Source organism: Vulpes vulpes, chromosome 13, assembly GCF_048418805.1.
Source record: "Vulpes vulpes isolate BD-2025 chromosome 13, VulVul3, whole genome shotgun sequence".
Classification (NCBI taxonomy): Eukaryota; Metazoa; Chordata; class Mammalia; order Carnivora; family Canidae; genus Vulpes; species Vulpes vulpes.
The window spans coordinates 51644224-51669766 of NC_132792.1; the positions used below are offsets into that span (position 1 = coordinate 51644224).

At 39.2% G+C, this 25543-nt stretch overlaps 1 protein-coding gene and 1 pseudogene across 2 annotated transcripts in view; one reads left to right on the forward strand and one right to left on the reverse strand.

Moving 5' to 3' along the window:
* The window catches only part of ZBTB10 (zinc finger and BTB domain containing 10), a 32274-nt gene extending 15911 nt beyond the window's left edge, over window positions 1-16363 (reverse strand). The window contains exons 1-2 of one of the 2 annotated variants that reach the window (XM_026014117.2): window positions 15268-16363; window positions 4928-5813 (exon numbers count right to left, since the gene is read on the reverse strand). In XM_026014117.2, coding sequence (XP_025869902.2) covers window positions 4928-5813; window positions 15268-16236 — 1855 coding nt within the window. In that variant the 5' untranslated portion in view covers window positions 16237-16363. The remainder of the gene's footprint in view (window positions 1-4927; window positions 5814-15267) is intronic. The other variant, XM_072734428.1, reaches the window with a different exon arrangement.
* Window positions 16364-17118: 755 nt separating this feature from the next.
* LOC112930568 (small ribosomal subunit protein uS13-like) overlaps window positions 17119-25543 on the forward strand; it is a 126496-nt pseudogene continuing 118071 nt past the window's right edge.

The window sequence follows — 25543 nt, forward strand, 5'->3', positions numbered from 1 at the left end:
CCCCAGAAGTACATATGAAAGAAAGGAATCTTTAGATTTAAAAGAACACTAGGGCAGACTGGGTGGCTCAGTGGTTTAGTGCTGCCTTCAATCCAGGGTGTGATCCTGGGGACCAGGGATAGCGTCCCGCATTCAGGCTCCCTGCATTGAGCCTGCTTCTCCCTCTGCCTCTCTCACTCTCGGTCTCTCATGAATAAATGAATAAAATCTTAAAAAAAAATTAAAAGAGCTCTAAATTCTTTGCTAACATAAAATCACCTTGCATCTGAATGTTTGTATGACATTGAGAAAAAATTAAATCATCTATATAGAATTATATCAGCTTTTATTAAAGATACAAAACTCAATCATATAATCTACTGCTTCATTTCCTAGAAAATGTTTTTGAGGAGACTGTTTACTATATTACATAGTCTCAACTATATAAAACCCCACTGGAGAAATTCCTTTCAAAATTCAGTACTGGAGAAGTTTGTCATCCTCCAGAATTGGCATGTTTCCTCCTTTTGAGAGGCTGCTTAGTATTTTAGAGCCAATTAAAAGCTTAATTAGGGCAACCATATTAATACTCTCCAGTAGCACACTTAACTTCTTTACTGCTGTATTTTGTTTTGCTGATGTTCAGTCACTTCAAAAATGTTTGTTCAAAATGATGTATGTGTGCATAAATTAAATGTGTACACATCAAGAGCAATTATTTACAATAGGTGCAACTTACTGGTGTAAATGAAATAACAGAAAAATCTAGATTCAAAAAACCATGTTCCTTAACGATCACAGGGCATCAAAAGATCAACAATGAGATTAACGTGACTTGCTCTGATTAAAACAGCATGGGGCAGCCCCAGTGGCTGCAGCAGTTTAGCGCTGCCTGCAGCCCAGGGTGTGATCCTGGAGACCCTGGATGAGTCCCACGTCAGGATCCCTGAATGGAACCTGCTTCTCCCTCTGCCTGTGTCTCTGCCTCTCTGTGTGTCTCTACGAGTAAATAAATAAAATCTTTAAAAAATAAAAAAATAAAACAACAGCATGTGTGAACACACTATAAAAACGACTTTGGTGTTATATTTACTCCTACAATTTAATTTCTAATCTCAGATTTTTATATGCTTTACTTGCCTGAAATTTGTTTTCTGGTTGTGAATCAGCAAAACAAAGATTTGAAATCTTTATATTACCAGAGTAATTTCATTAATGACACCTTTTTTCCTGTTTTATTACCTAGAATTCTTTCCTGACAGTTTTAATTATTCCAGAAGCTTCAATAAAACAGTAAAAAGAACAGAAGTTTATATCTAACCTTTCCTAAATTCTACTTTCAAGTATCCTCATATATCAAAAATGATTTGAAGCCAATTACAGTAGTGAGTCAAGTAACAGCTATGCAAGTTTAAGATAAAATCCACCTAAATAAAATCCCTGATATTTGTGGGTATACCTTATCTCAATATCTTAGATCATATCTCACATATTACAACAATAATTCCCTACAACATCAGAACACGAGCTTCAACATTATGTGGCAAGAAAATATTTAGAGTCTGTGGTTTACAGACTTTAGGCTTAAGAATCTGGGGAAGTCATAGTTCTTAAAGGGATTCACAAATCTGAATATGCCAAGCACTGCTCATAAATCATATCAATAACTTTCTATGATTTAAGATATTTACAGAGTTTTAAATTCACTTAAAAGCATCTATTTCACAGTGCATTTTCAGTATTTTCTCAATAAATGGAAACAAAGTATAACCTAATGATGGTGCAGTTCATAAAAATGTTTGAAGTTTTAAAAGGACCCATTTTTTAAAAGACTGAGGCTACCAGTTCATTATTTGCAACATTTTAACATGAGACAGTCTTAAACATGAAACCTGCTCTATTTTTACTAGCTCAATGACCTTGAGACAGGCCTTAACCTTGATAAACACAGACCCACTGTGTTCTATATTGGTCAGAATTTGCCTGCAGAGTTCCACTTAATTCTGTACACCAAAATTTCTGGGTGAAAAACATAAGTTTGACTGTGAGAAAAAAATGGTAAAGGGGCTTGGAATTCACTTAGCCCAGAAGAAAAAGGGACCTCAGGGCAATATTTATTATCTGTAATATCTGAATAGTTGGTTATCAGGTAGATTAGAGGTTAGGCTCAGATTATACTACTCAAAAATGGCAGAATCATGAAGGTAAAAGAATGAATTTTGGCTCAATATAAAATAACTTCCTAATAAGTATCATTCTACACTGAAATGGGCTGCTTAAAAGAGTATTTTTTAAATTATTCAAACAAAAAGGGCAAGCTGAGGCTATTAAGACTACCTTTCCCAGAATTTAGTAAAAAGCACCCTGCTGGAAAACCAATTTTAAATAATCTCAATAGTCTAATTTTGAAGGGATCTATAATGACAATAGTTGTACTTTTGTACAACTATTCATAATTATTCTATAAACTAAATACTACACTCTAAAGATGAAATTGAAGACAGGACTTTAATTTTTAGATCATGGTCACATAAGTAGGTAGGTACAGAGATCATCTTCAAATCGTGACTCAATTTGGGCTGTCAGTGGATCTCAACCTGCACTTTCAGTGTAATCACCTACAGAGCTTATAAAAATTCCAACAACCAGGCAGTTTCTCAGAACCAATTAATTCCATCTTTACCAGAAAGACCAAGCAGGGACGCCTGGGTGGCTCAGCAGTTGGGCATCTGCCTTTGACTCAGGGCACGATCCTGGAATTCCCCCAGGTCGAGTCCTGCATCGGGCTCCCTGCAGAAGTCTGCTTCTCCCTCTGCCTGTGTCTCTGCCTCTCTGTGACACGTGTCTCTCATGAATAAATAAATAAAATCTAAAAAGAAAGAAAAGGAAGGAAGGAAAGGAAGGAAAGAAAGGAAAGACCCACCAAGCATCATGGTCTGCAATGTTCCCAAGTGATGTCAATATGCATCCAAGAAAAATTAAGACCCACTGCTCTATTCCAAGGTTTGGCAATGAAGGTTTACTAAAGCATATTCATGTTCATCTGTGTTTACTTTATGTCTGGGACCACTTTCATGCTACAATGGCAAAGTTAAGTAATTGACCTAACGACCAGCAAAGCCAAAAATATTTACTGTTTGGTCCTTTACAGTACAATTTGCTAACTCCTGGCTCTGTATTATATCCTAAACATAATATTCTTATAAGATCGCCATTTTCTCTCATTCAGTGAGATTCGATTTAGAGGCACTAAAAAGTTGCAAAAAGTTCAACAGCTGGAATACAGCACATTACTGATAAAATCAAATGTCAGTTAAGCAAGGTTCAGACACCAAAGTGATACCCATAACATAATAGAATTCTTTTATAAGATATAAGAGATAAATTGAAAGCATGTAAGGCTAGAAATTTATCATCTAACTAATCCTTCAATACAAACTCAGCTGAAGGGGTGCTTGCAGAGTTAATAGCTAGTAATGTTATTTTTAAGGTATGCATTGGTTCAACAGTAATGCTTCTTTGAATCACTCCAATTTATATGTGGCATTAAGAATTGGGCTATAAGCTGATTAGTTTTACCAATTACTACCCCCCAAAACCTGCTTATGCCTTAAATCATGTATGTGTTTGTGTATTTAAAAAACCCCACAGGGTTCCCATTACACTGTTAAAAGATTAATCTCTGTAGCAGAAAAACAATGTAGCTTATTTTTGAGAATTGCTTCAAAGTCTTCTATAAGAAAAGTTAAGCCAAAATAAAGTGATGCTAAGAAAACCTACCCTTAATACTTTAAAGAAACTGCCTCTGGGATTTTATTATTAAACAACAGTCAATAAGTATGAGGGAAAAGATCAGTAAATAGTATTCATCATGCAGGCATGTTGATTTCCACCTAAGTAAATCTGAAAACCAATGAACACTAAATTCAAACCTAGAAAACCAAAACATTTCACAGTACTAAGGCATTCTGCTTTTTTGAGAACCAAAAACAATGATTCTTTTTAATGAAGTACTCCACCCCCAGATAATCATCATCATGTAAATCAGACACTGAATAGTTAACAAGGCTTTGAGAGAGCAAAACAAATATTAAATCATAAATGACAGTGGTAGACATATACCTCAAGTATGGGGTCTGCATAGGAAAACCTCAAATCCACTGCGCTACTTCTTCAAATAAAATTTAGGAAAGGACAAGTTTCAAATCTTTCTATTTATACTCTGTAACAATGGTCCCCTACCCCATTTAAAAAAAAAAAGTCCACAGTAGAAATGTGATATGCTATGATTTTGTACATACGCTTTTAGTTGTATTAGTGAAGGGAAAGGTCTGAGTCCCCTCTTTAACAAATGAGAATGAAAATGAGGCAACAACAAAAAAATGAGGCAACAGTGGGACAAATTCAAAACATTTCAGCTTCTGTAATATGTATAGTAAGAATAGAGCAGTAGCTCTAAACAAATAATAATCCCACCATCATTTTCAAAATTCTATAAAAACACTTAAATGTTTAATTACAAAAAAAAAAACCTGGAAATAAGAAATGTTAGATCTCAAAAATATTCTGAAATGACAAACTGATTATGTTCCAATTAAGATTACATTATTTTATCTTTTCCAGCACTGGGTACAAACAAAGGGATCACAGCGCCAAAGATCAGAGAAATCAAAGAATTATAAATGAAGAAGAGCCCACAGGGCCACTTAATAATGTAAGTTAAAACCTGATTATTAACACAAACTTTGAGAAACACATGCTGAGAGGAAAAAAAAAAAGATATATCAAAATTATACCAGTAATTTTCTTTTTATTATGAACACTCAAATTTAATATTTGTGTATTACATTTAGGTTTAAAAAATACTTTGAAAATATACTTCAAGATTATATGCAACCATAATTCATAAGAATGAAAATGGAGATATCTTTGTATATAAACCATTTACCTGGTTCTTCCTTGATGAATGATAAATCTTCTTCTGGATAGGCAACAGGTGGCTGCATCACTGAGCAATCTTCTAAATTTGTTTCATTAGGTGGTATATTATAAATAAATCTCTTTGTAGTTTGGTTTTTCCTCCTTGTTTTGCCAGTCTCTTGAATTCCCTGGGAGCCCATATTATTCCAAATAAACACTTTTGTTTGACCTTGAGATTCATTTTCAGCCAAATCAGGTGAACCATCCTGGACCCAACTACTGTCATTCATTTGGTAGTTTTCTATTTGGCCCTCGTCGACGTTACAACCATCATTTTCAATTTTTACGTTACTTGCCAAATTGGTAAGATTCCGTGTTGCCCAAAAGCTGGCAATTTTTTGATCCCGTGATGAAGATAGACCATCTCTATTAACTGGTTTTCTATTATTATAGTCCACAACTACAGACTCTGGAGCTTCGGATTTAATGCTTATATTTAAGGCATCTTTAATGAAATTTCGGCAAGTTTGAACAACTTCACTCATCTGAAGATAGCTGGCCACTGTCATCACTTCAATGGCATTTTGGCTTGTGAGCACCAGGTTACCAGAATACAAGAAGTCCAAGATGACTGAAAAACCTTGAACTGCAGCAATATCTAAATGGGTAGTATTGTTTTGGTTAGGGCTTTCTTTGTTTGAAAAGCAATATAAAGTCTTAAAGAAACGGCTGCCTGCAACCAGGATGTTCTTATGAGCTTTAAAGATTTTTCCGCTCACCACGATGCTGACATCGCAAAGAATACCTTTCTTTCTTTGTTCATTTAGTTGTCGAAGAAGTTGATAGCAATAAGAGTTCTCATTTGGCCTACTATTAAAGTCACAGTACCCCTCCTCTGATGGTATTTCTGACTCCTGTAATTAGATGGAAAACATTAATATTAAATTTTATTTCTTTAAATCCCCAAATGAAGGAAAATATCAATATAACTTTTTAAAAAGCGCTAATCAAATACACTAATTCATTAGCAATCATGTATTGAGTCTGTAGCATTCACAATCCCAAATATTGAGAAGAAAAGTGTGAAGAGCTTGGCACAAGTCACTGTCATAAGGAAAGTCAAACATCTGAATGAGGATCAGCAGGATTTCATTTAACATGTATCATGTATAATCCAAGGACACAGATTAAGAATTATTTAAAATTAAAATAGCAATTACTTTTTTATGAAAATAAAGTTTCATATGTAGAAATCAAATTAGTTTGCCTCTTCTCTTTAACTGCTAGGAGATGCAGTGGTTTTTTTTTTTTTTTTTTTTTTGCAGTGGCCTTTCTGACTGAACTTAAACATGTCCAAGTTAAAATGCTGGGTATTAAAAAAAAAAAAAAAGTTGGGTATTTTTATCCTATTTAACACTACTAAAAAGGTAAATTTTAGGTATTGGCAAACATCCAATCAAGTAGTTCAGGTCAATGAAGTTAGTTAAATCTAACTAAAGATAAAGTTAAGACCCTGATAGGGAGGGGGGAAAAAAATACCCTGATAGGAAAATATATTTCAACTATAGGAATATCCACCTATATAATTTCCCAATCAATTTTCAAAATGACTTATCTTTTTAGGGGCATAAATAGTAAATATAAGGTAAAATTCTTGAGGTCAATTCCTTTCTGTGTTTTTTTTTTAAAGACTATTTTTTTTTTAAGATTTTATTTTTTAAAGTAATCTCTATACCCAAAGCGGGGCTTGCTTGAACTTACAACCCTGAGAACAAGAGTCACATGCTCTACCAACTGAGCCAGCTCGGCACCCTGGCACTCAAAATTCTCAGTTTATAATTTTCTTTCCTATCCATCTGACATGTATTCATCATAGTTCTGTTTAGCATCACTAAAGTTATGGTAATTCCTATAAAATAATAGCACATTTTAATAATATCCGTTAGATAATTTTTTCCAATCAAATGTGCTTAGATATTTCCAATAGAAATGACTGAAAATGCCGATCTTAAGTGTTAAAAAAAATCCGTATTTTCTTTGTATAAAATATTAAATACAGGCCATTTCTGTAAAATAAAGACACACACTTCTATGACTATAGGGCATGGGGAAAAACATGGAAAGGTGCATACTCGATTGTAAACATGCTGAGAGGACTGATATTCTTGGAGAAGAAGAGAGGAAGGGAGACTCCAAGAAAAAAATTGAAAGGTGTTGGGAACAGAGTTAAGACTGCAAAAGAATTTTCATGGAAATAATATTTTAATTGGTGGTGAGATTCCTAAACAATCACAAGTCCATTTAACCCCACATGGGTATGGCTAAATTACAAAATTAGGTTTAAGTCTGAGTACTAAACACAGGAGGCCATACATACAATAATTTCAATTCCCTTGAAACTAAACCAGGTCACATGGTTCATTTAAGAAGGAAAATATCAGAATTCCACGTCCCTTCAGTATTCCACAGGGGTAATGGAATAGTACACAGATAACCCTGCGAACCTGGGGTATATGATCACTATTGAAGAATGCATGGTAAGTCGAGATTTTCCTTTTCGTTTCCAACTGACCCTTGGCAATCTATTACCTTGTGAGTGGTTCAGGCCCCTAATGCCCTTATACTGTAACACTCTATTCCCTCACATTCTTGATCATACAAAAAAGCCTCATGCTCTAAATTAGCTATTTTTACCTCCTACGAAATACCCCATCTTCAAAAACCGGTAAGAGCCAAGATCTGAGTCAAATAAGCAAAACAAATAATTCACATCGAAGTTCCAAATTTTTGCTTTTGAAGGTGTGAAGGAAGTGCGATTAAAAAAGACTGTTTTAACCTTAGAGCTCACATAAGCCAGTATGTTGTGAAATATCAAATGCTTTACCAAAAGGGAATGAAAAATCTGTGAATATATAAAGAGCAAAAAAAAAAACAATACTAAAAACACCTACAATTAATGCTACAATATAATTTTCTTTTTTTTTTAATTTTTATTTATTTATGATAGAGAGAGAGAGAGAGAGAGAGAGAGAGAGAGAGGCAGAGACATAGGCAGAGGGAGAAGCAGGCTCCATGCACCAGGAGCCCGACATGGGATTCGATCCCGGGTCTCCAGGATCGTGCCCTGGGCCAAAGGCAGGCGCTAAACCACTGCGCCACCCAGGGATCCCACAATATAATTTTCTATAGAAGTATCATACTGTTTACTTGATGTCCCTTTTGAGACTATTTGAATAAAACTTTTTACTAATTTGCTTATGCTTGCCCCTCACTAAAGAAATATCCCAAGTTGAAGAATCTTCCATTAATGCCGGCCTGAAACTAAGCTCTGCTATGCATGCCATACCTGCTCAGCAAAAAGCTCACTTGGTTCAAAGTTCCGATGTTGCAATAACAGTATAAATACTTGGAAGAAACAACAATTTTAAGCACTGATCAAAATTTGGCAGTACATCATGAAGTATTTGTGGAAGCAGTGAATCCACCTGGAGTTTATACATCTGGCAGTTCAAACCTTTCAGAAGGAGACTATGTCTAACTGTAGCAGTCATTTTTAGGCTATGGTCACTATGTTCTGCATTTTCTGGGCCCGTCCCAATTTCTGAAGTTCTCAGCCATTATCAGACCAAATGTCCTAATTCTTAAAAATAACTCAGACAAAAGCCTATCCACGAAAATATTTGCCCCTTCTATTTTAGCACAAACTATACAAATCAAACAAAACTATTCAACCACAATTTTTTCTCTCATTACTGTTTTACAAGAATAATGTTCTTTGCTTTTATGAGCAACACCACCAGTTTCTTTTTCACTACTGATTACAGCACTGTGCCTTGTTTCTGTAGCACCTACTAAATACGCTCTTCACAATGAAGGGATCCCAAGTCAAGAGTATGTGTACTCTCAGAGGGGAGTATTATTTGGGCATTTGGGTAAAACAGAGCTTAAATAAGCACACTGCATTAAAACAAACTGCTGGTATTTGCTGAACTAAATAAATTAAAATCTTATCTAAACAAAAATCTTTAAGTAGTTCCTTAAGAACTCATACCATCTCTGTCTCTGGTTCCTTCTTTAACATTCTGAATGTGCACTCTGAATATATGGATAACATGAGTTCGCTGATATGTAAAAATATACTGATGAAAATATTCAAGTGTTTCTAGAACTGGTATTTTCAGATGTTGGGAAACTTTTCTGTTCCTTTTCCCAAAATGGAAAACACAACTTAGCCCTGACATTAGTCTAAAGATTTTAGGAAAATGGACATTCAGACTTCAAAAATCAGACAATGTTACAATCAAAGGTTCTACAAATGTGAAAAGTCTTCAAGCCTTTTATTTGTGAAGATGCCCACAAGTAAAATTATAATTTTAGATCTGGAACAGACCTTAGAATGAGCTCTTCTAAAATTATTTAAATCAAAAAATTAAATACATAACATCTTTAAATTTACTTCCAGAGAAGCTAAAAAAAATAGTATTTTATTCAGAGGAAAAAGCTAAGGGCTCCAATATCCTGACTTCACTCAATTATTAAATAAGCATTAAGTGAATGCCTACTTTAGATAAATTCTACAACTGGGGGCCCAAAATGAGTAAGTATAGTTCACAACTTGAAAATCACTAGTGGGCAAGATTCTTAAGGTACTATAGAGTGTAACAAAGTTATTAGGAGAGCAGAGAGGAGGTTTATCTCGGAGGGCAGTGGTGGTGGGGTGCTTTCTGGAAGCAAGATCTGAGCAGAGCAGAAGATGAAAAGTGAGAAGGGAGGATGAGCATTCTAAGTAGATAAAGCAGTATAAAAGGAAACAAGACCATCTTAGGGCATCCTCACAATTCCAGATTTATGAAACAACCTCAAGGTGGTCCCCCCACCAAAAGCCCAAGAAATTCAAGTATACACTTAAGGAACATTTTTTGAGGCAAAGGTCTATAGCTTCCATCAGTTACCAAGAAATTCAAATTCCCCCACAAGATTAAAAACCACTATGACAGGTGCCTTACAGAGCTTTTAAAGCAGTGATCTGATTGGCTGGGAAGATGTAAGAGATGGCTATATGACAGTAAAGTAGAGGATTAATATCAGGGAACTAAAACTAAAGATACTGTGACCAGGGGGAGGTAGTGTTAACAGTGCAACAAATTTACAAGAAACCAGGACCTTAACTAACCTACGATGGATAAATGTTAAGGGAAGGGGAGGGGGTGATGAGTCAGAACCTGGAAAAGTATCTGGAAGATAAAAATCAACAGAACTTGAACGATCTGGGACGCCTGGTGGCCCAGCGGTTGAGTATCTGTCTTTGGCTCAGGGCGTGATCCCAGGACCCAGGACCGAGTCCCACATTGGGCTCCTTGCAGGAGGCCTGCTTCTCCCTCTGACTATGTCTCTGGCTCTCTGTCTCATGAATAAATAAATAAATCTTTAAAAAAAAAAAAAAAAAGAACTTGAACGATCAACTAGATGGAGGTTGGAGAACCATAAAGTCAACCTTCAGCACCTCTAGTTTGGGATGCCAGAAAATGCCACCAACTGGCAGAGAACCCAAGACCACCATCCAATCTTCTCCTACCCTTATGAGAAAAAGAGTTGGAGAGAGAACTTCAGTTGCAAACAGTGAGTTCATGTGTCGTCAATCCACAAAGGATAAGAAAATACTATTTAGGTAAAAAAATCAACAAGTAATTAGTATTTACTTTCCCTACCCAGGATTATAGTCCTTTCAATAAAGGGATTAGCAGGAAAAAAAAGGCATTTCCAATGCAAAACATCCAAGTGTAAACGGAAAGCATTAAAAACAATCTTTATTACTTTTGTTGCAGCAGCCCACTGGAATGCTATATTGAAAGAGTAAAAACATTCCACCTCCAAATCCAAATCTTAGGGAAAAAATGGGAAATTCTAATTCTATAGGTCCAGTGGTGGAAATCTTCAGGTGTTTTTAACCTCCAGGCTATTTTAGATTATCAAAGCTATACTTTTTTACCAGCTCTCTTCTCAAAACGTAACTACACAGGTATCTCTGAACAGCAACATATTTCTTCGTGATCCTCCCATTTAAAACTGCTAGTTTGCCCATTTGTTTACAGAATAAAATATCATTTTAGCATGACAAAAGACCCTCCATAGTTCATTACCTATTCAAACCTGATTTTTCATCCTGCTCAACAACCAAATTAACCACTTCTCAGACACATCAGTTTTATTTTGTTAATGCTGCTTCCAATTGAAGTGCCAGGAATGCCCTTCCTTCCCTGTTGAACACCTATTCATGTAACACAATGAAGTTCAAGAGCCAATTATATAAGCTTCTCCCAAACTTTACAAGTAGAATTGATGACATCCTTTAGTGTTTTCACTGTAACCTGAAGATAGTTCTAAAATGGTACATGTCATTTTACTATATCTGTCTCTTCTTACCCAGTCATAAGTTCTTTGAGAGCAGAAAAAACGTCTCACTTACAGGTTTCATCTCCAGTGCTTTGGATCTACCTAATGTAAGTAAATTTAAGAGGAAGAAAGAGGAAGAAAGAAGCCAATCCTAGATTGGCTTTGACTATAATGGATAGTCGAAGACACTACTAAAAGGTCAGAAACACGAGGGAAATGAACCAGCTCAATCAAACATAATGAAAGTTAGAACCTATATAAATAATATTACACAAAAGGCTTATTTCCTGGGCCAGAGGTTCTTTATTTGAAGTAGCCTACAACCCAGTGTGGAGTCCTAACTCGCAGGGCTTTGAACTCGACCGTGAGATCTAGAGCCCAACACTTTAACCGACTGAGCCACGAGGTGCATCAATATTTTCAGACTTTCTTCCTAAATTGTTAAAAACAAAAAAAAGCCCTTAAGCCTTATTTTTGTCAAATAGAAAGCTGGTAAACCACCTCACTTTTGCTTTAGTTGCTGACCAACATATTTTCACTAGTAACGTCAATCAGATCACTGATTTAAACTCAATATTTACTTTCTAGAAAGATTAATGAAATTTATTAATACGTTTCAGACTTGGTCAACTGGCAAGAGGCGACAAAATGTGTGATCTACACTATGAAAATTTCACAATTGGGTAGAAAGTGATCCAAACCAAGAGACAGTGGTAACCACTGTTATTAAAGCAATTTTAAAAGTCCTCTGGACCAAATGGTCAAATCCTCTATGAGCTAATCATTGAACTCCCCTCAATATAGACAGTTATTACTCAAATAAAAACTCTGTATCACCCCTTACATCCTTATAAAGAACATAGGGCTCTCTCTGAAACAGAATACTCAGAAAACATTCTGAGAGCATCTTTTAACTCTTCCATGAGCAGTCTTGACAACCAACACCCAATTAACAGAAGAACAACAAACTTTTAAGGAATGTGCTATTAATTCTTTGGTCCGATTTAATGAAAAAGAATTTTTCTTACTTTCAGAAAGCCTAAGAAAAGTAACACTTAGTGAAATTCTAAGATTTAGCCAGTCTCCTCTCAAAAATCATCCCTCTTAAAAAAAACAAAACAAAACAAAAACTGGGGAGGAGTTGAGGGGAATAAAGGGTGTGAACTACCTTTAGCCTCAAACTGAGTTCTTGCCTGAAGAACTCCAGAATTCTCATTTTCAGGACAGGAGAAAGCTATTGTAAGGTATTCTTATGAAGTGGTGAAAGAATTTGAATGGATGAGAAAGTCTCAGAATGTTCAGAAAACTAGATGGCCAGTCTCTGAAGGTATGAAAAGGAGAACTGGTTTATTCTCCTGAATTAGGATTGATGCCATGAGATAAAGTGGTTTCCGAACTGTCAAAATTTGTAACGCTGAGACATACGATACCAGGCTACCAAAAATACTTGTTATAGTTATCAGTAATAAATATACATAATGATAATAAACAATGGTTAGCATTTACTAAGCGCTGGCAGATATACTTCGCACATACAGGGGAAGTACAAGTTAACTCATTTGCCTGCCAAGAAAGATGATTAGGATTCAGGTCCCCCTAACCTTAAGCCCAAGAATGCTCTTACAGATTGTGTTATACTGCCTCCTGCAGGTAGTCAAAGGCTACAGGGCAAGGGGGAAGAAAAAAGGCCAACTGAACTCTGCCCATATGAGTAAGTCAATTCTAGAACAGGTCACTCATGTTAACAAGACAAAGAGATATGTTGGTGGTACCTGCGGTAACACTAATAAGGTCAACACCCAAACTAACGTTACAAAGAAAAATGGAAAAATTAGGATCAATTCAGAGTGGAAACATCCAAAATCCAATCGAGGAAACCAATATATATCCTTAGATATACAATTTCCTAAATTTACTAATTGTCCTCAGCCTAATGAAAAGAATGTCCTAAGATGGTGTGCAGATTCTACCTATAAAAATATTATATTTTATCTTTTAAGGAGTCAAAGGGAAAAGGAGGGATAATTCAAAGATCAAATTTAGAAAAGATTTTACCTAGGGAATGAATCCCCTGATCCAGATGTTAACGCCTAGGGGAGAAGGATACACCACAGGAAATCTATCGTAAGGTTATCCAACTAATTCCCCTTCCTCTGATTTCAGGTTCACTAAGCAGCTAATTATATTTTGCATTCCCATTCAGATTGGTCTACAGGGACAGACTATGCTGATAAGAGTAACTGGCCCACTGTATGTTAAGAACATTCCTTCTAATTGTCTTTTTAAAATTTTCCGAATAACCGACCTGCCATTATTTAGAAAAGTACGCTTTCATTTTCACAAGTCCCCCATCTCCATCATCTCACAACTTATTAACTCTTTAAAGCCTCTGACTCTGCATCCATATAATAATAGTAATAAAAAAATAAGATAGCGGAGTAAGGAAGGTAATGTGTACTTGGCATACAGGACACAAGGAAATGTTATATTTCACTCCACGGCACAAGCTCACAAAGCTAGTAATTGTACAAAGCTGAGATCTGAACCCAGATTTATTTCAAAACCCATTCTTTTTCCATTACAACATCCCCTATAGGCTCTAGTCTCCGTTATCATCAACGACTCTAAGGCTTAGGACAATTTACTTAACTTTTTGGGACTGTACATCTTTGAGTGACCTTCCTTGCAGGGCTTAGGCAACTAAAATTTGTGCAAAAACTATTGCCATTCTCCACTGGGAAAAATAACCCCATGCTTTAAAGTTAACTTCAGAAAAACTACCGTGCTTTGGGGGTTATGGGATAGCACCTAATTAACTCCAGTGTAAGTGTTCTGAACAGCAAGATTACCCCCAATAAACACATAGCAGGACTAATACCTAAAAGCTGACTTTCTCAAATCAATGACTGGCTAACCAATACAAAAGAATGAATTCCATCTACCACACAGGTTGTCTGAAAGTATTAAAATGAGAACTGCTTGACATCTATTTTGGCTTGAAAAAGAATTACCAAATTGGCAAGCCTACTATCTTTAAACTGGAAATATTAAAACAAGAAATAACAACTAGAGCACAGCTTATCTGTTTTGTAACTGAGGATTTATACTTTTCAAGGAGTTCAGTGAACACATCCTACACCAGCCTACTACCTGATAGAAATAATAACCTCACAAATATCTGCAAAGTCTAAAATAAACTGCATGTACAGGGAACTTTTAAAAAAAAGGGATTTCAGAAAAATCTCAGTGCAAAAGATCTGGGTAGTAGAGGAAACAAGTAAAAACTCCAGTAGTTTACCAAAAGCATGCCTCTGGTAAGAAAGTTCAACAGAAAGTTCAAGGGAGAGGAATTTAGTAAAATTATTCACAAGGAGTGTTATCCAAATAGCTTCCTCTACATTTACATGCTGCTCTCATATTTCACATTATCCCGACCTGATGTAAAGAGTTTTCTGAGTTGAATGTTTTCCTGAAAGGGTTAGCGTCAAAGGTTAAGGAAATTGTTTAATTCATTCTTCAAAGAGTTGCCATATTTGACTTCCATCAGCACGCTGAACGACTATGAAACATAAGGCAGCTTTTCTAAAAAATCACAGCTAATAAACATTTTTGACCGCAAAGTCAACCTTTTAGGGTTAAAGCCTTCAACCTTGCTTTCTTAAACCTTAAGAACGCAAATCTGATGGACAAAGAATGGAGTTAAATAAATAAATAAATAAATAAATAAATAAATAAATAAAATCAGCGCTACGGCTGGAAAATTGTCATTCCATCCCCCACCCCCCAACGCAGAGGAACTTCTGAAAACTTGTTCCCAGGCTCCCTAAGCCCCCCCTCCCGCCCCCCACGCCTCAGCTCTCCGCAATGCCACGACGGGAACGATGCCTTCACCCAAGAAAGTGGTGGGGTTTTCTAGCCGATAAACCTCCTCCCTAAAAAGATCTGGAAAAAAGTAAGGAGCGGGATATACTGTACCTGGGCGTTGGCTTCGTGGAGTTTGTGCTCGGTAGAGACGTGGTGTCTCAGAAGCAGGGTTTTCTTGTAGTTTCGGGTCCCTCGAGAAAGCTCGTCGTGCCCCACCGGCGGAAGGTCCCCGCTTCCCCCGTCCTCAGGGGTCTTCTGGCACCAGCCGCAGGACATAAGGCCAGTATCCTTGGAATACCGCAGCCAGGGGAAATCTTTGAGCCAGGAGGTCTGGAAGGAGCACTGGAGCTTCTGCATCAGGGACTTGGGCCGCGCGAGCGCGAAGTGCTGGACAGTCTCTCCTTCGCCAGCGCCCACGCCGCTGCCCTCCGCTTCGTCCCCGCCATCGCCGCCCGACCGCCTGCTGCTGCTGCAGCTGCCGCCTTCCGCCCCGCTGCCGTCGCCCAGGCTCGCCCCCTCCTCCTCGTCCTCGGTGCTGTCGCTCAGGGACGCGCCGTCCTGCATCAGCTCCTTCCCCTCCAGCGCGTCCAGCTCCAGCTCCACGGCCGCGGGCCCTCGCCCATTGAAATGCCTCAGGGGCCACGCCGAGGTCTCGGGCCGGCCGCGGCTGCTGCCATTGTTGCCGAGACCCCCGCCGCCGCCGCCGCCTCGGAAGGCCAGAGTCCGACGGTTCCTCTCCGCTAGCAGGGGGCCCCCGGCGCCACCGCCGCCCAGCGAGGTGGGGCCGCCCGCGTCCTGGGGGAGCAGCGACTCCTTGGCTTCCTCGGCGGCGGCGGCGGAGGCCTCCGGGTCTTGGGGCTCCAGGCCCTCCAATTCCGCTTCCTCGTCGGCCCCCCGCCCATTGAGCTGCGGAGGCGCTAGCGGCTGGGGCTGTCTCGGCTGCGGCGGCTGGGGCCAAGCCGAGGCCTCCCCGCCCGCGTTATTGTTCGTGGAGCCGCCGCCGCCGCCGCCGCCGCTGGCGGTGACCAACCCGCCTCCTCGGAACGCCAGCGTCCTGCGGTTCATTTCACTGAACGACATGGCGCGCGCCGCCGCCGCCGCCGCCGCCGCCGCCGCCGCCGCCCGGTGCCCCGGCTCGCGCCCGGCCTCGGGCCGCGTCCCGCGCGCTCCCCGCCGCTCCCCCTCGGCGTCGCCCCCGCCCCCGCCCCCGGCGTTCCGGTCTCGCGCGGCCCGGCCTCGCCCTCGCCCTCCCGCCCGGCCGCCCGGCTCGCGCTCGCTCCCGGGGCTGCCTCACGCGTCCGCCGCCGCCGCCGCCGCCGCCGCCGCCGCCGCCGCCTCGTCCTCCACCCCCGCCCCCGCGGAGAGCCCCGGGCAGCGTCCCGCGCGGAGAAGGGGGCGGGCGGCGGAGAGGGCAGCCGCGAGCCGGGGGGCGCGCGGGGCCTTGGAAGTTGAGAGGCGGAGTGCGGGGGGACCCTCCGCTGCCCCCTCTCTCGAGCCGCGCGCACACACACCGACCCTGCCTCCGGCGCGCCGAGGAGTCCCGCCGCCGCCGCCGGCTCCCCAGGCGCCGAGCGCGGGAGGCACGTTAGGCTGCCGGGCTCCGCCACATACCGAGCCGACAATAAAGCCGGCGGAGCGTTTCCGTCCGACCAGGCCCCGGCGGAGGTCGAATGGCAAATGAACAACGGACCGTGCGCCCACAATGCACCGGGGTAGCAGTAACCGCTGGAGGGGGAAAGGGTGGGGGCCGGGCTGGGGGAGGGGGGCTGGGCTTGGGGCTGGGCCGGGGTGGGGTGGGGGCGCCAGGGGACCGGGAAAGGGGCCGGGCCGCGCCTCCGGCCTGGGGGCGGGGGTGCGGCCGGGGCGGGGGGGAAGGAAGTCGGCCGGGGGCCGAGGGGCGGGGGGCGGGGGGGGGGACAAAAGGCCGGGCGGGCGGGCGGGCGGCCGGCCGGGGGTCTCGGCGCGGGGGGGGCGGGCGTGTGCGGCCGGGGCCGGGGCCGGGGCCGGGCTACGCGGAGGACAAACAGCTGGCGAGTGTCAGGGTCTGGCCGCCTCCCCGCCGCCCGCACGCACCTACCCGCGCCCGGGACGCACATTTTTTCCTTCTCTCGCCACGAGTTCACCTGGGACTTTGGCACTACCCGTGCGGTGGGGAGCTGCGCTTCCAGCCTTGTCATTTGCTATCGGGGGGGGGGCGGGGGGGCGGGGGGCGGCGCCCGAGGAAGTGAACTTAATTTTGTTCCTTCACAAAGACCGGCCCGGGCGGTGCGTCTCACGCGAGGAGGTTGCGGCCCCCGACACCTCCCGGCCCGCAGCCCGGTGCGCGCGAGGCGGCACCTCCGGCCCGAGGCGATCCTCATTTCAACAGAAAATGCGCCGCCCCGAGTGTCTTATTGCTGTGATGAAATGGAAATTTAAATAAAAGGTCGAACACGTGCGTTCGCTGGGAAGTATTGACATGGGTGTTACATCACCACCAGCCAATCAGAGGCCCGCAGTCGTGTTTATACTTTCTACAACCACCTTGTGAGTATTACAGTATGTCATAACGTTATAAATATTAGGCAGGGTTTTCCCCGGGAGCGGGGAGGAGTCCGCTCAAGACCGACGCCGTGTGCGGCTCCCGGGGATTGTGAAGCCGAAGGCAAGGATTCGTTATTAAGCTTTTTTATTTTTTTTATTTTTTTATTTTTTCGAATTGTTTACGTTGCATCCGGCATTTAGAATGGTTAGAAGAACAGCTGGAGCTAGGAATGAAAACTCAAAACCTCGGTCGAGTCTTCTCCCCGCCCCCCCCCCCCAAAAAAATTAGGTTTTCCAACCTAGAGCCCTTTCTCCTTCTATATTCTTGACATTTTAGTATGCTCAATTTCGAAAATTCTAAAGGGTCTGGACTCGTTCTACCGTTTTTAACACGTGAAACTGAATCTTCAGTTACTTCTATTCAAGCCTATTTCAGGCTCAAAACAAAAAAAAAAGACGTTCTCAAGCTATGGGGAGGCTCTTTGACTTTTTGAAGGAATATAGTGACGCTGAGAGTTCAATCGCAAACTAATAGGAAACATGTTCAAGATTACTCTTGAAAAAGGAAGAAAGGAAAAAAATAAGGAAGAAAGGACATTTATATGGCAGGTACACTTTTTACCTTAGTGTATGTTAGGATGTGCATAGAAAAACTTGAAAATATGCGCAGACTCTTAAACTTACAAATTGTTTATTAGAGGCTTTAATCCTCTTCATTATGTATTGATAGGAAATTATATGTTTAATAAAGTGCCTGTGTTTTTCTTTTTATTATTATTATTTTTTATTTATTTATGATAGTCACAGAGAGAGAGAGAGAGAGAGGCAGAGACATAGGCAGAGGGAGAAGCAGGCTCCATGTACCGGGAGCCTGATGTGGGATTCGATCCCGGGTCTCCAGGATCGCGCCCTGGGCCAAAGGCAGGCGCCAAACCGCTACGCCACCCAGGGATCCCAAAGAGCCTGTGTTAAACAATTTTTAGGCCCTCTAGTTTTAGGATTCTGTTTCCTTGAAATTTCTATTTTTAAAATAAAGACATTTAAAGATCTGAATATGTAATGTGGAGTATGGAATATGGTATAGTGTCTCAAGATTAACAGATTTCCTCAGACACATTATAAAATACCAGTGGTATTAACGTTTTTCAATGGGTAAACAGATGCATTCATATTGAGACTCATACTGTTGATCATATGATTCAATCATATATTCAATCAACTTCCTGTTAATTCACTATGATCTTAGTGTCTGTATAAGTGAACAATATATATCAAACAAAAAAATGTTAGTTCTATCTTAAGGTGTGATGTGATTTTAATGTAAAGCACAATACTATTAACCTGCCATAAAAAGATTTTGGCTTTGAGTTATTTTTCCAGTAGTAATCATATTGTCACCTGCCTACCAGTCAGTGATCAACAGCTTGAAATTCTGATTGAGATCCTCAGATCGGTACTGTTTGTGGTTTATTGTTTTTGTGGTTTATTTATTTATTTTTTTCCTTTTTATTTTGGATTTTTAAATTTTATTTATTATTTATTATATTTTATTTATTTTTATTTTTTATTTTTATTTCTTTTAGTTGTTGGAAAGTCTGAGGGAGTAGAATTGTGACACTGACTTAATTTGTACCTTGGAGAAGAGAGGATTCTGTTTGCTTGGAGGCATATAATATGTCCCTTCCATGGATATATGGAAGAATGTTGTAATAATAACTGTACTTTGTCCTTAATGCATTTTTTTCAATTCCAGGCACTTTGCAAATAAATGCATTATTTATTGTATTTTAACCACTGCTGCCTCCCCCATGAAAATAATTATTGAAGTTAATTGCTTACCTAGGATTAAGGTAATGGTAAGTGAAAGTGGACTTAAGAATTTTTATTTCAACTTTACAAATTGTTTTCACTCCCAAACTATTAAATTCATAGCTTTGCTTCTTTTTCATTTATATGTCTGGTACGCAATAGGCACTATGTAAGTTTATGCTAGTATTATTATTTTCGCTTTCTGGTAGCAATAGTCTCCAGAAGTGTTTGAATCCCTCTCTAATGGTGTGAATTGTGTCCAGACTGTATTTTTCTCAGGCATACATCTTACCTTCTATTTTGTAAAATCCACCTTTGTTTTCTGTCTGGAATTATAATTTAAACTTGGACGAACTATGAATGAACACTAGATTCAAATGGTACAAATAAATGACTTAAGTTCTAGGACTACTGAACTTCTCACAGCCAAATAGCACTGACTGGGGGGTGGGGTATGTTTATATTTTTATCATTTTTTCTGTATAGATATGTATTCAGTTGTCTTTCTCTAAACCTTAAGGAAGATGGAATCAGAAGCAAAGTAGAAGAGCAGAGAACACACAAATGTCTCAAAACAGCCCTACGAGGGAACTTTGAGTAACAGAAGGGGATCTCCTGTTCTGTAAATGGAGTTTTTAAGAATTCCCCCACCCCTTCCAGTCTCCTGCTAGCAAGCAGGGATCTGTTCTCCCCTTAGCCCCTACATTTGCTGTTGGGGCTTCTACCATATTTAAGGGGATTCCCCTTTATGCTTACCAGGGGAACCCCTCAAGAATGGGGCATTCCCCAACCAATTTATCCCCTAATTTCACTTTAGGCTATGTAAAAGTGCTGTAGGCTACCTTGACCCTGTCCCACTATAACTGCTGTGAGGCTGAGATCCTATGCCTTGGTCAGCGGATCTTTGATAGCCAAACTTGACTGTCATTTGCTGCCTTGGTAGAGGCACGTTGCCTCTTTGAGGTTCTAGGGACAATGACCTATGATTCTGTCTGTGGGTTTGACATGTGTCATCCACCAGAATGAAGTATCTGAAAATGGTAACTGAGTGTTACTCACTCCTACAACCCCCTGCCCCAATCTCAGTTGGGTAATAGTAGACAATTAGCAAATGTTTGTTGAATAATTTATCTTTCCTTGCAATTTGTTTTGGTAGGCAACTTCTTCTGTTTCTTCTTTTTTCTTTCCTTACTAAGTAAAAAGCATATTTTTAAAGGTATTGAACTAATGTTTCCATTGCATTTACATTAAAAACAATCATATATATGCCATGGAATAGTCTATCTTAAAAAAAAAAAAAAAAAGGAAATCTTGCCATTTGCAACAGTATGGATAAAACTGGAGGATATTATGGTAAGTGAAATAACCCAGACACAGAAGGAAAAATACTACATGATACTACTTTTATGAGGTGTTTAGTCAAACTCCTAAAAGCAGAAAGTGGAGTAATGGTTGTCAATGGTTCGGATGGGGAGAGGGAAATGAGAGATACTAAGTCAAAGGGTACAAAGTTTCAGTTGTGCAAGGTGAATAGTGTTGGACATCTGTATAACATAGTGCCTATATTTAATAATACTGTACTGTAGAGAATTTTGCTAAGAAGGTAGGTCTTAAGTGTCCTTATCACAAAAAAGTAATAAAGTGAGCAGTAGGAAACTTCGGAAGGTGATGGATATGTTTATGGCATAGATTGTGGTGATGGTTTCACAAGTGTATACTTATTTCCATACTTATCAATATGTATACATTAAGTGAGCAAGGTGCCTGGCTGGCTCAGTCAGAATAGCATGCCACTCTTGATCTCAGGGTTGTGAGTTCAAGCCCCACATTGGGTCTAGAGATTACTAAAAATAATAATAATAATTAAACTTTGAAAAATAATAGAAGAAACAAAAGGTTTAAGAAATATATACGTATAGCTTTTTGTAGGTTAGTCATGCCTCAAGAAAGGGGTTTAAGCCAAAAAAGCAATGATAATACTGTAGTTGAATATAAGTAATATTATTAACACCATTTCTGTGTAGCTTACAGTAAATTACAGTCTACACAACTGCCTTGTAAGTTAAATTAAGGCAAGTATTATTATCCTCATTTAACAGAAGAGGAAACTCAAGAACAAAAGTTAAGCAACTTGCTCAAGATTACAGAATGAGGCAAAAGTTGTACTTTATGTTTGAAGACAACCTCTAGTCTAGGGCACCCTTCACTACTAAAATACACATGATACACCATATCTGCATTATTATAGGCTTACACTGAATTTTAAGCTTTTTTTCATACTTTAAACATGCTCACAGGAGAAAAAATAAGAAAAAAGATCACTCATTTCCAAAACTATCCGCTATTATGTAAATACAGTCTTCTTTTCCTGTGCCTGGCTAAAATTGTTTTTTGGTGTTTATGAATTGGACTTTAGCATATTTGTGCTTGTATTATTAATATGATTTACTATGATTAAATATTTTTAGTGTAATTTTAATGGCTATGGATATACCATAATTGATTTAACCAGCCTGCTATTGTTGAACTTTCCATTTACAGGATTTTTGGCCATTATAAACAGTTTTTTATTGACTGTCCTTAAAACTAAAACTTTGTGTCTATTAGAGGATAAATCCTAAGGGAATTTCTTGCAAAAGGGAATTTCTTGTAAAATAAACATTTTAATAAAGTCATTAGTATCATTTGATTGTCCTCCAGAAATGCTCTCAAAAGTGTAAAAAGTACCAAAAGAAAATACAACTAGGGAAGTATTTTTATAATATTGGGCAGTGAAAGACCTAGTTCTAAGTGGAACACATAAACAGGAGCTTTAAAGAACAAGACGGACAGAATTAACTATATAAAATTATAAAACTTTTGTTTTTCAAAGACATAATAAAAAAATTTTTAGGTGTCCTGGGAAAAAGAAATCTGGGATAATATATGACAGTCAAAGGCTTAATATCCGGCAGCCCGGGTGGCTAAGTGGTTTAGCACCGCCTTGGGCCCAGGGCATGATCCTGGAGATCTGAGATCGAGTCCCGCAACAGGCTCCCTGCATGGAGCCTGCTTCTCCCTCTGCCTGTGTCTCTTGCCCCTCTCTATCTCTCTCTGTGACTCTCATGAATAAATAAATAAAATCTTAAAAAACAAAGGCTTAATATCACTAATATACAAAGGGCTCTTACGAGTCAATAGGTCAAACATATATAGTAGAAGAAGAAGAAAAAGCACAAAAGACATAGAAAACTATATAAGAAGAAATACAAATAATTAGAAAGTATGGGAAGATAGGCAGACTTGGTCAGTAATCAGAGGAGTGTACATAAAAATACCAGTGAATATGTAATTTTCTAATTCATTAAAGGTATAGTAAAATAAATGGGAATGTAGAATAACTTATCTGGTAGGCTGTTTGGCTATATATGTACCAAAATAGAAAAAAAATATGTATCTTTTCACCCAGCATTTTCCTTTCTAGAAATGTATCATAAATAGGCATATTAAGGCATTTTCCTTTCTAGAAATGTATCATAGATAGGCATATTAAGGCAAACATATGCAAATCTAAAGAAACTGAAGACTTGGGGCGCCTGGTTGGCTCAGTGGTTGAGCATCTGCCTTTGGCTCAGGTCGTGCGTGATCCTAGGGTCCTGGGATCAAGTCCCATGTTGGGCTCCCCGCCGAGAGCCTGCTTCTCCCTCTGCCTATGTCTCTGCTTCTCTCTGTGCAAGGGTGTTCATTATAGCACTGTTTATAAGCCTAAAAAACTTAAGTTTCCATCAGTGTGGGGGCACATGCTTATAATGAATTGTTGACCAACCATTAAAAAGGTTAATGTGGTGTTTTATGAGTCCAAGGCTTATTGTTGAGTGAAAAAGGCTATATATTAACACATATAATAGGAATAATTAACTCATCCAATTAATATTTATTGATACTATGGTCCCTAGAATATATGCATAAGTTCATATGTGAATACTAGCAAGGAAAGTAGTTTAAAAGGATAAGGATGATCACCAGAATGGAAACAATAATTATCTCAGTAGCTGAATTTCAGTTTCTAAAAAAATTTCTTGACACACTTTCTGTACTGCTGTATATTGAGAATATAATTTATATTGGGTATGCAATCCAAAAAAATCAATAAGGCTATTTTCATTTTGGGAGAAAAAGTTAACTTTGATAATTGATGACACGCTTTTTCCCAGGACTTCTGGGAAGGAGTATTATTCATTCCTCCCCCACCCACCCCACTCTCTGTAAACCCATTTTGCCTTGCCCCTAAAAGATAAACAAAAGATTGAAGAGATAAAAACCAGTGTTTCTTTTCTTAGAAAATCCCAATCCCTTTAAAACCTGATTTTTGAAAGTCTGAAGTTTACATGCATATGTTCAGAGAAGCACCTATCTCAGTAAACGTACATTCTCGCCCTGCCCTCTAATCCATTCCTACAGTGAAGCCAGTAATCTTTTCAAAATGCAAATCTGATCCTATCACCCCACCCACACTCATGCTTAAAACCCTACAAAGGTCTCAGTTATTTTCTGTTGGTCTACCTATCAAAATGCTTTCTAAATGCCTGTAATGTCGAGTAGGCCTTTCATACTCCAGCCCCATGCCTGGTTTCCTCCGACCTCTTAACATTTTCCTCCCAAAGCTAGCGTTTTTCTTTCCTTCATGTTTGCTCTGATACCTGCCTGGCCTTTGTACAAACTGTTCCCTGTCAGTAATGTTTTCCCCTCCTTTCTCCTAACTAACTCACATTCATCCTTAGATCACTTCCTCAGGGCAGCTTTTCTTAATCACCCACACCCACCAATATTCAAATATCCTGTTGCAGATTCTCTCAGGCTTTTCTAATTCTCCTTTACAGCATTTGTCATAATTGCAATTTTTAAACATGTAATTATTTGATTATTGCATGTTCCCTCAATAAACCAAAACTACAAGAGAGCAAGGAATATTTCTGGTTTTGCTCAATATTGTATTTCCATATCTAGAAACAGTGACTGTGAACATTGCAATCAGTAAGGATTTGTCAAATGAATCAATATATGAATGTGTAAATTTGCAAACACTAGGTATACACAACCTTGAACTTACAGAATAAACTGATCAGAATAAACTAGAAGAAATACCGTAGATATTAAGTGTTGATAATATTTACGTGCTGTGCAATGTAAGGCATTTCTAAAAGTATACAGTTGTAGGAAGATTGAAGTCTTTAAGAACTAAAGCTAGTAAATAAAAATAATTCTAATTACAACTACTACACCAGGTCATTAAAAATATACACAAATGAAATGTTGCTTTATCTGTGAAGTTACGGTTTTAATAAAAAATATTTGAAACTTCAGGGGTGGTTGGCTGGCTTAGTTGGTAGAGTGTGTTAACTTGATCTCATTGTTGTGAGTTCAAGCCCCACATTGAGTGTGGAGCCTACTTAAAAAAAATGTTAAAAAATAAAATAAAATAAAATAAAATAAAATAAAATAAAATAAAATAAAAAAATTTAAATTTAAAAATTAGGTGAGTAGCATTTAAAAAAATACTTGAAAAATCAGAATTTAATGATAGCTGACCATTTTGTGATTGCAGTTTCTGTTTTAATCACAAATAAGGGTTAGTTCACCATTCTCTGAGAAAGATGAGGTAAAAAATAAAACACCTTCTTTGTATATGTGAGTTGTACAAAAATATATGATTTTTACCATGTGAGTTTTTGTATCAGCTATAAAGAATGAGAACAATGAAGTAGGCGTAGAGATTTAATATTTATCTTTATTGAAAACTCAATTACTTAAAACAACGTATACATTATCAATTTTTTTTTCAAAGATTTTATTTATTCATGAGAGACACCGAGAGACAGGCAGAAACACAGGCAGAGGGAGAAGCAGGTTCCCTGTGGGGAACCCAATGCAGGACTCGATCCCAGGACCCCAGGATCATGCCCTGAGCCAAAGGCAGACGCTCAACCACTGAACTACCCAGAGGTCCTATGTTATCAATTTTTATAGGAGATCCATCCCAAATAATTAGTTTATAAATACTGTTTGGTTTACAACC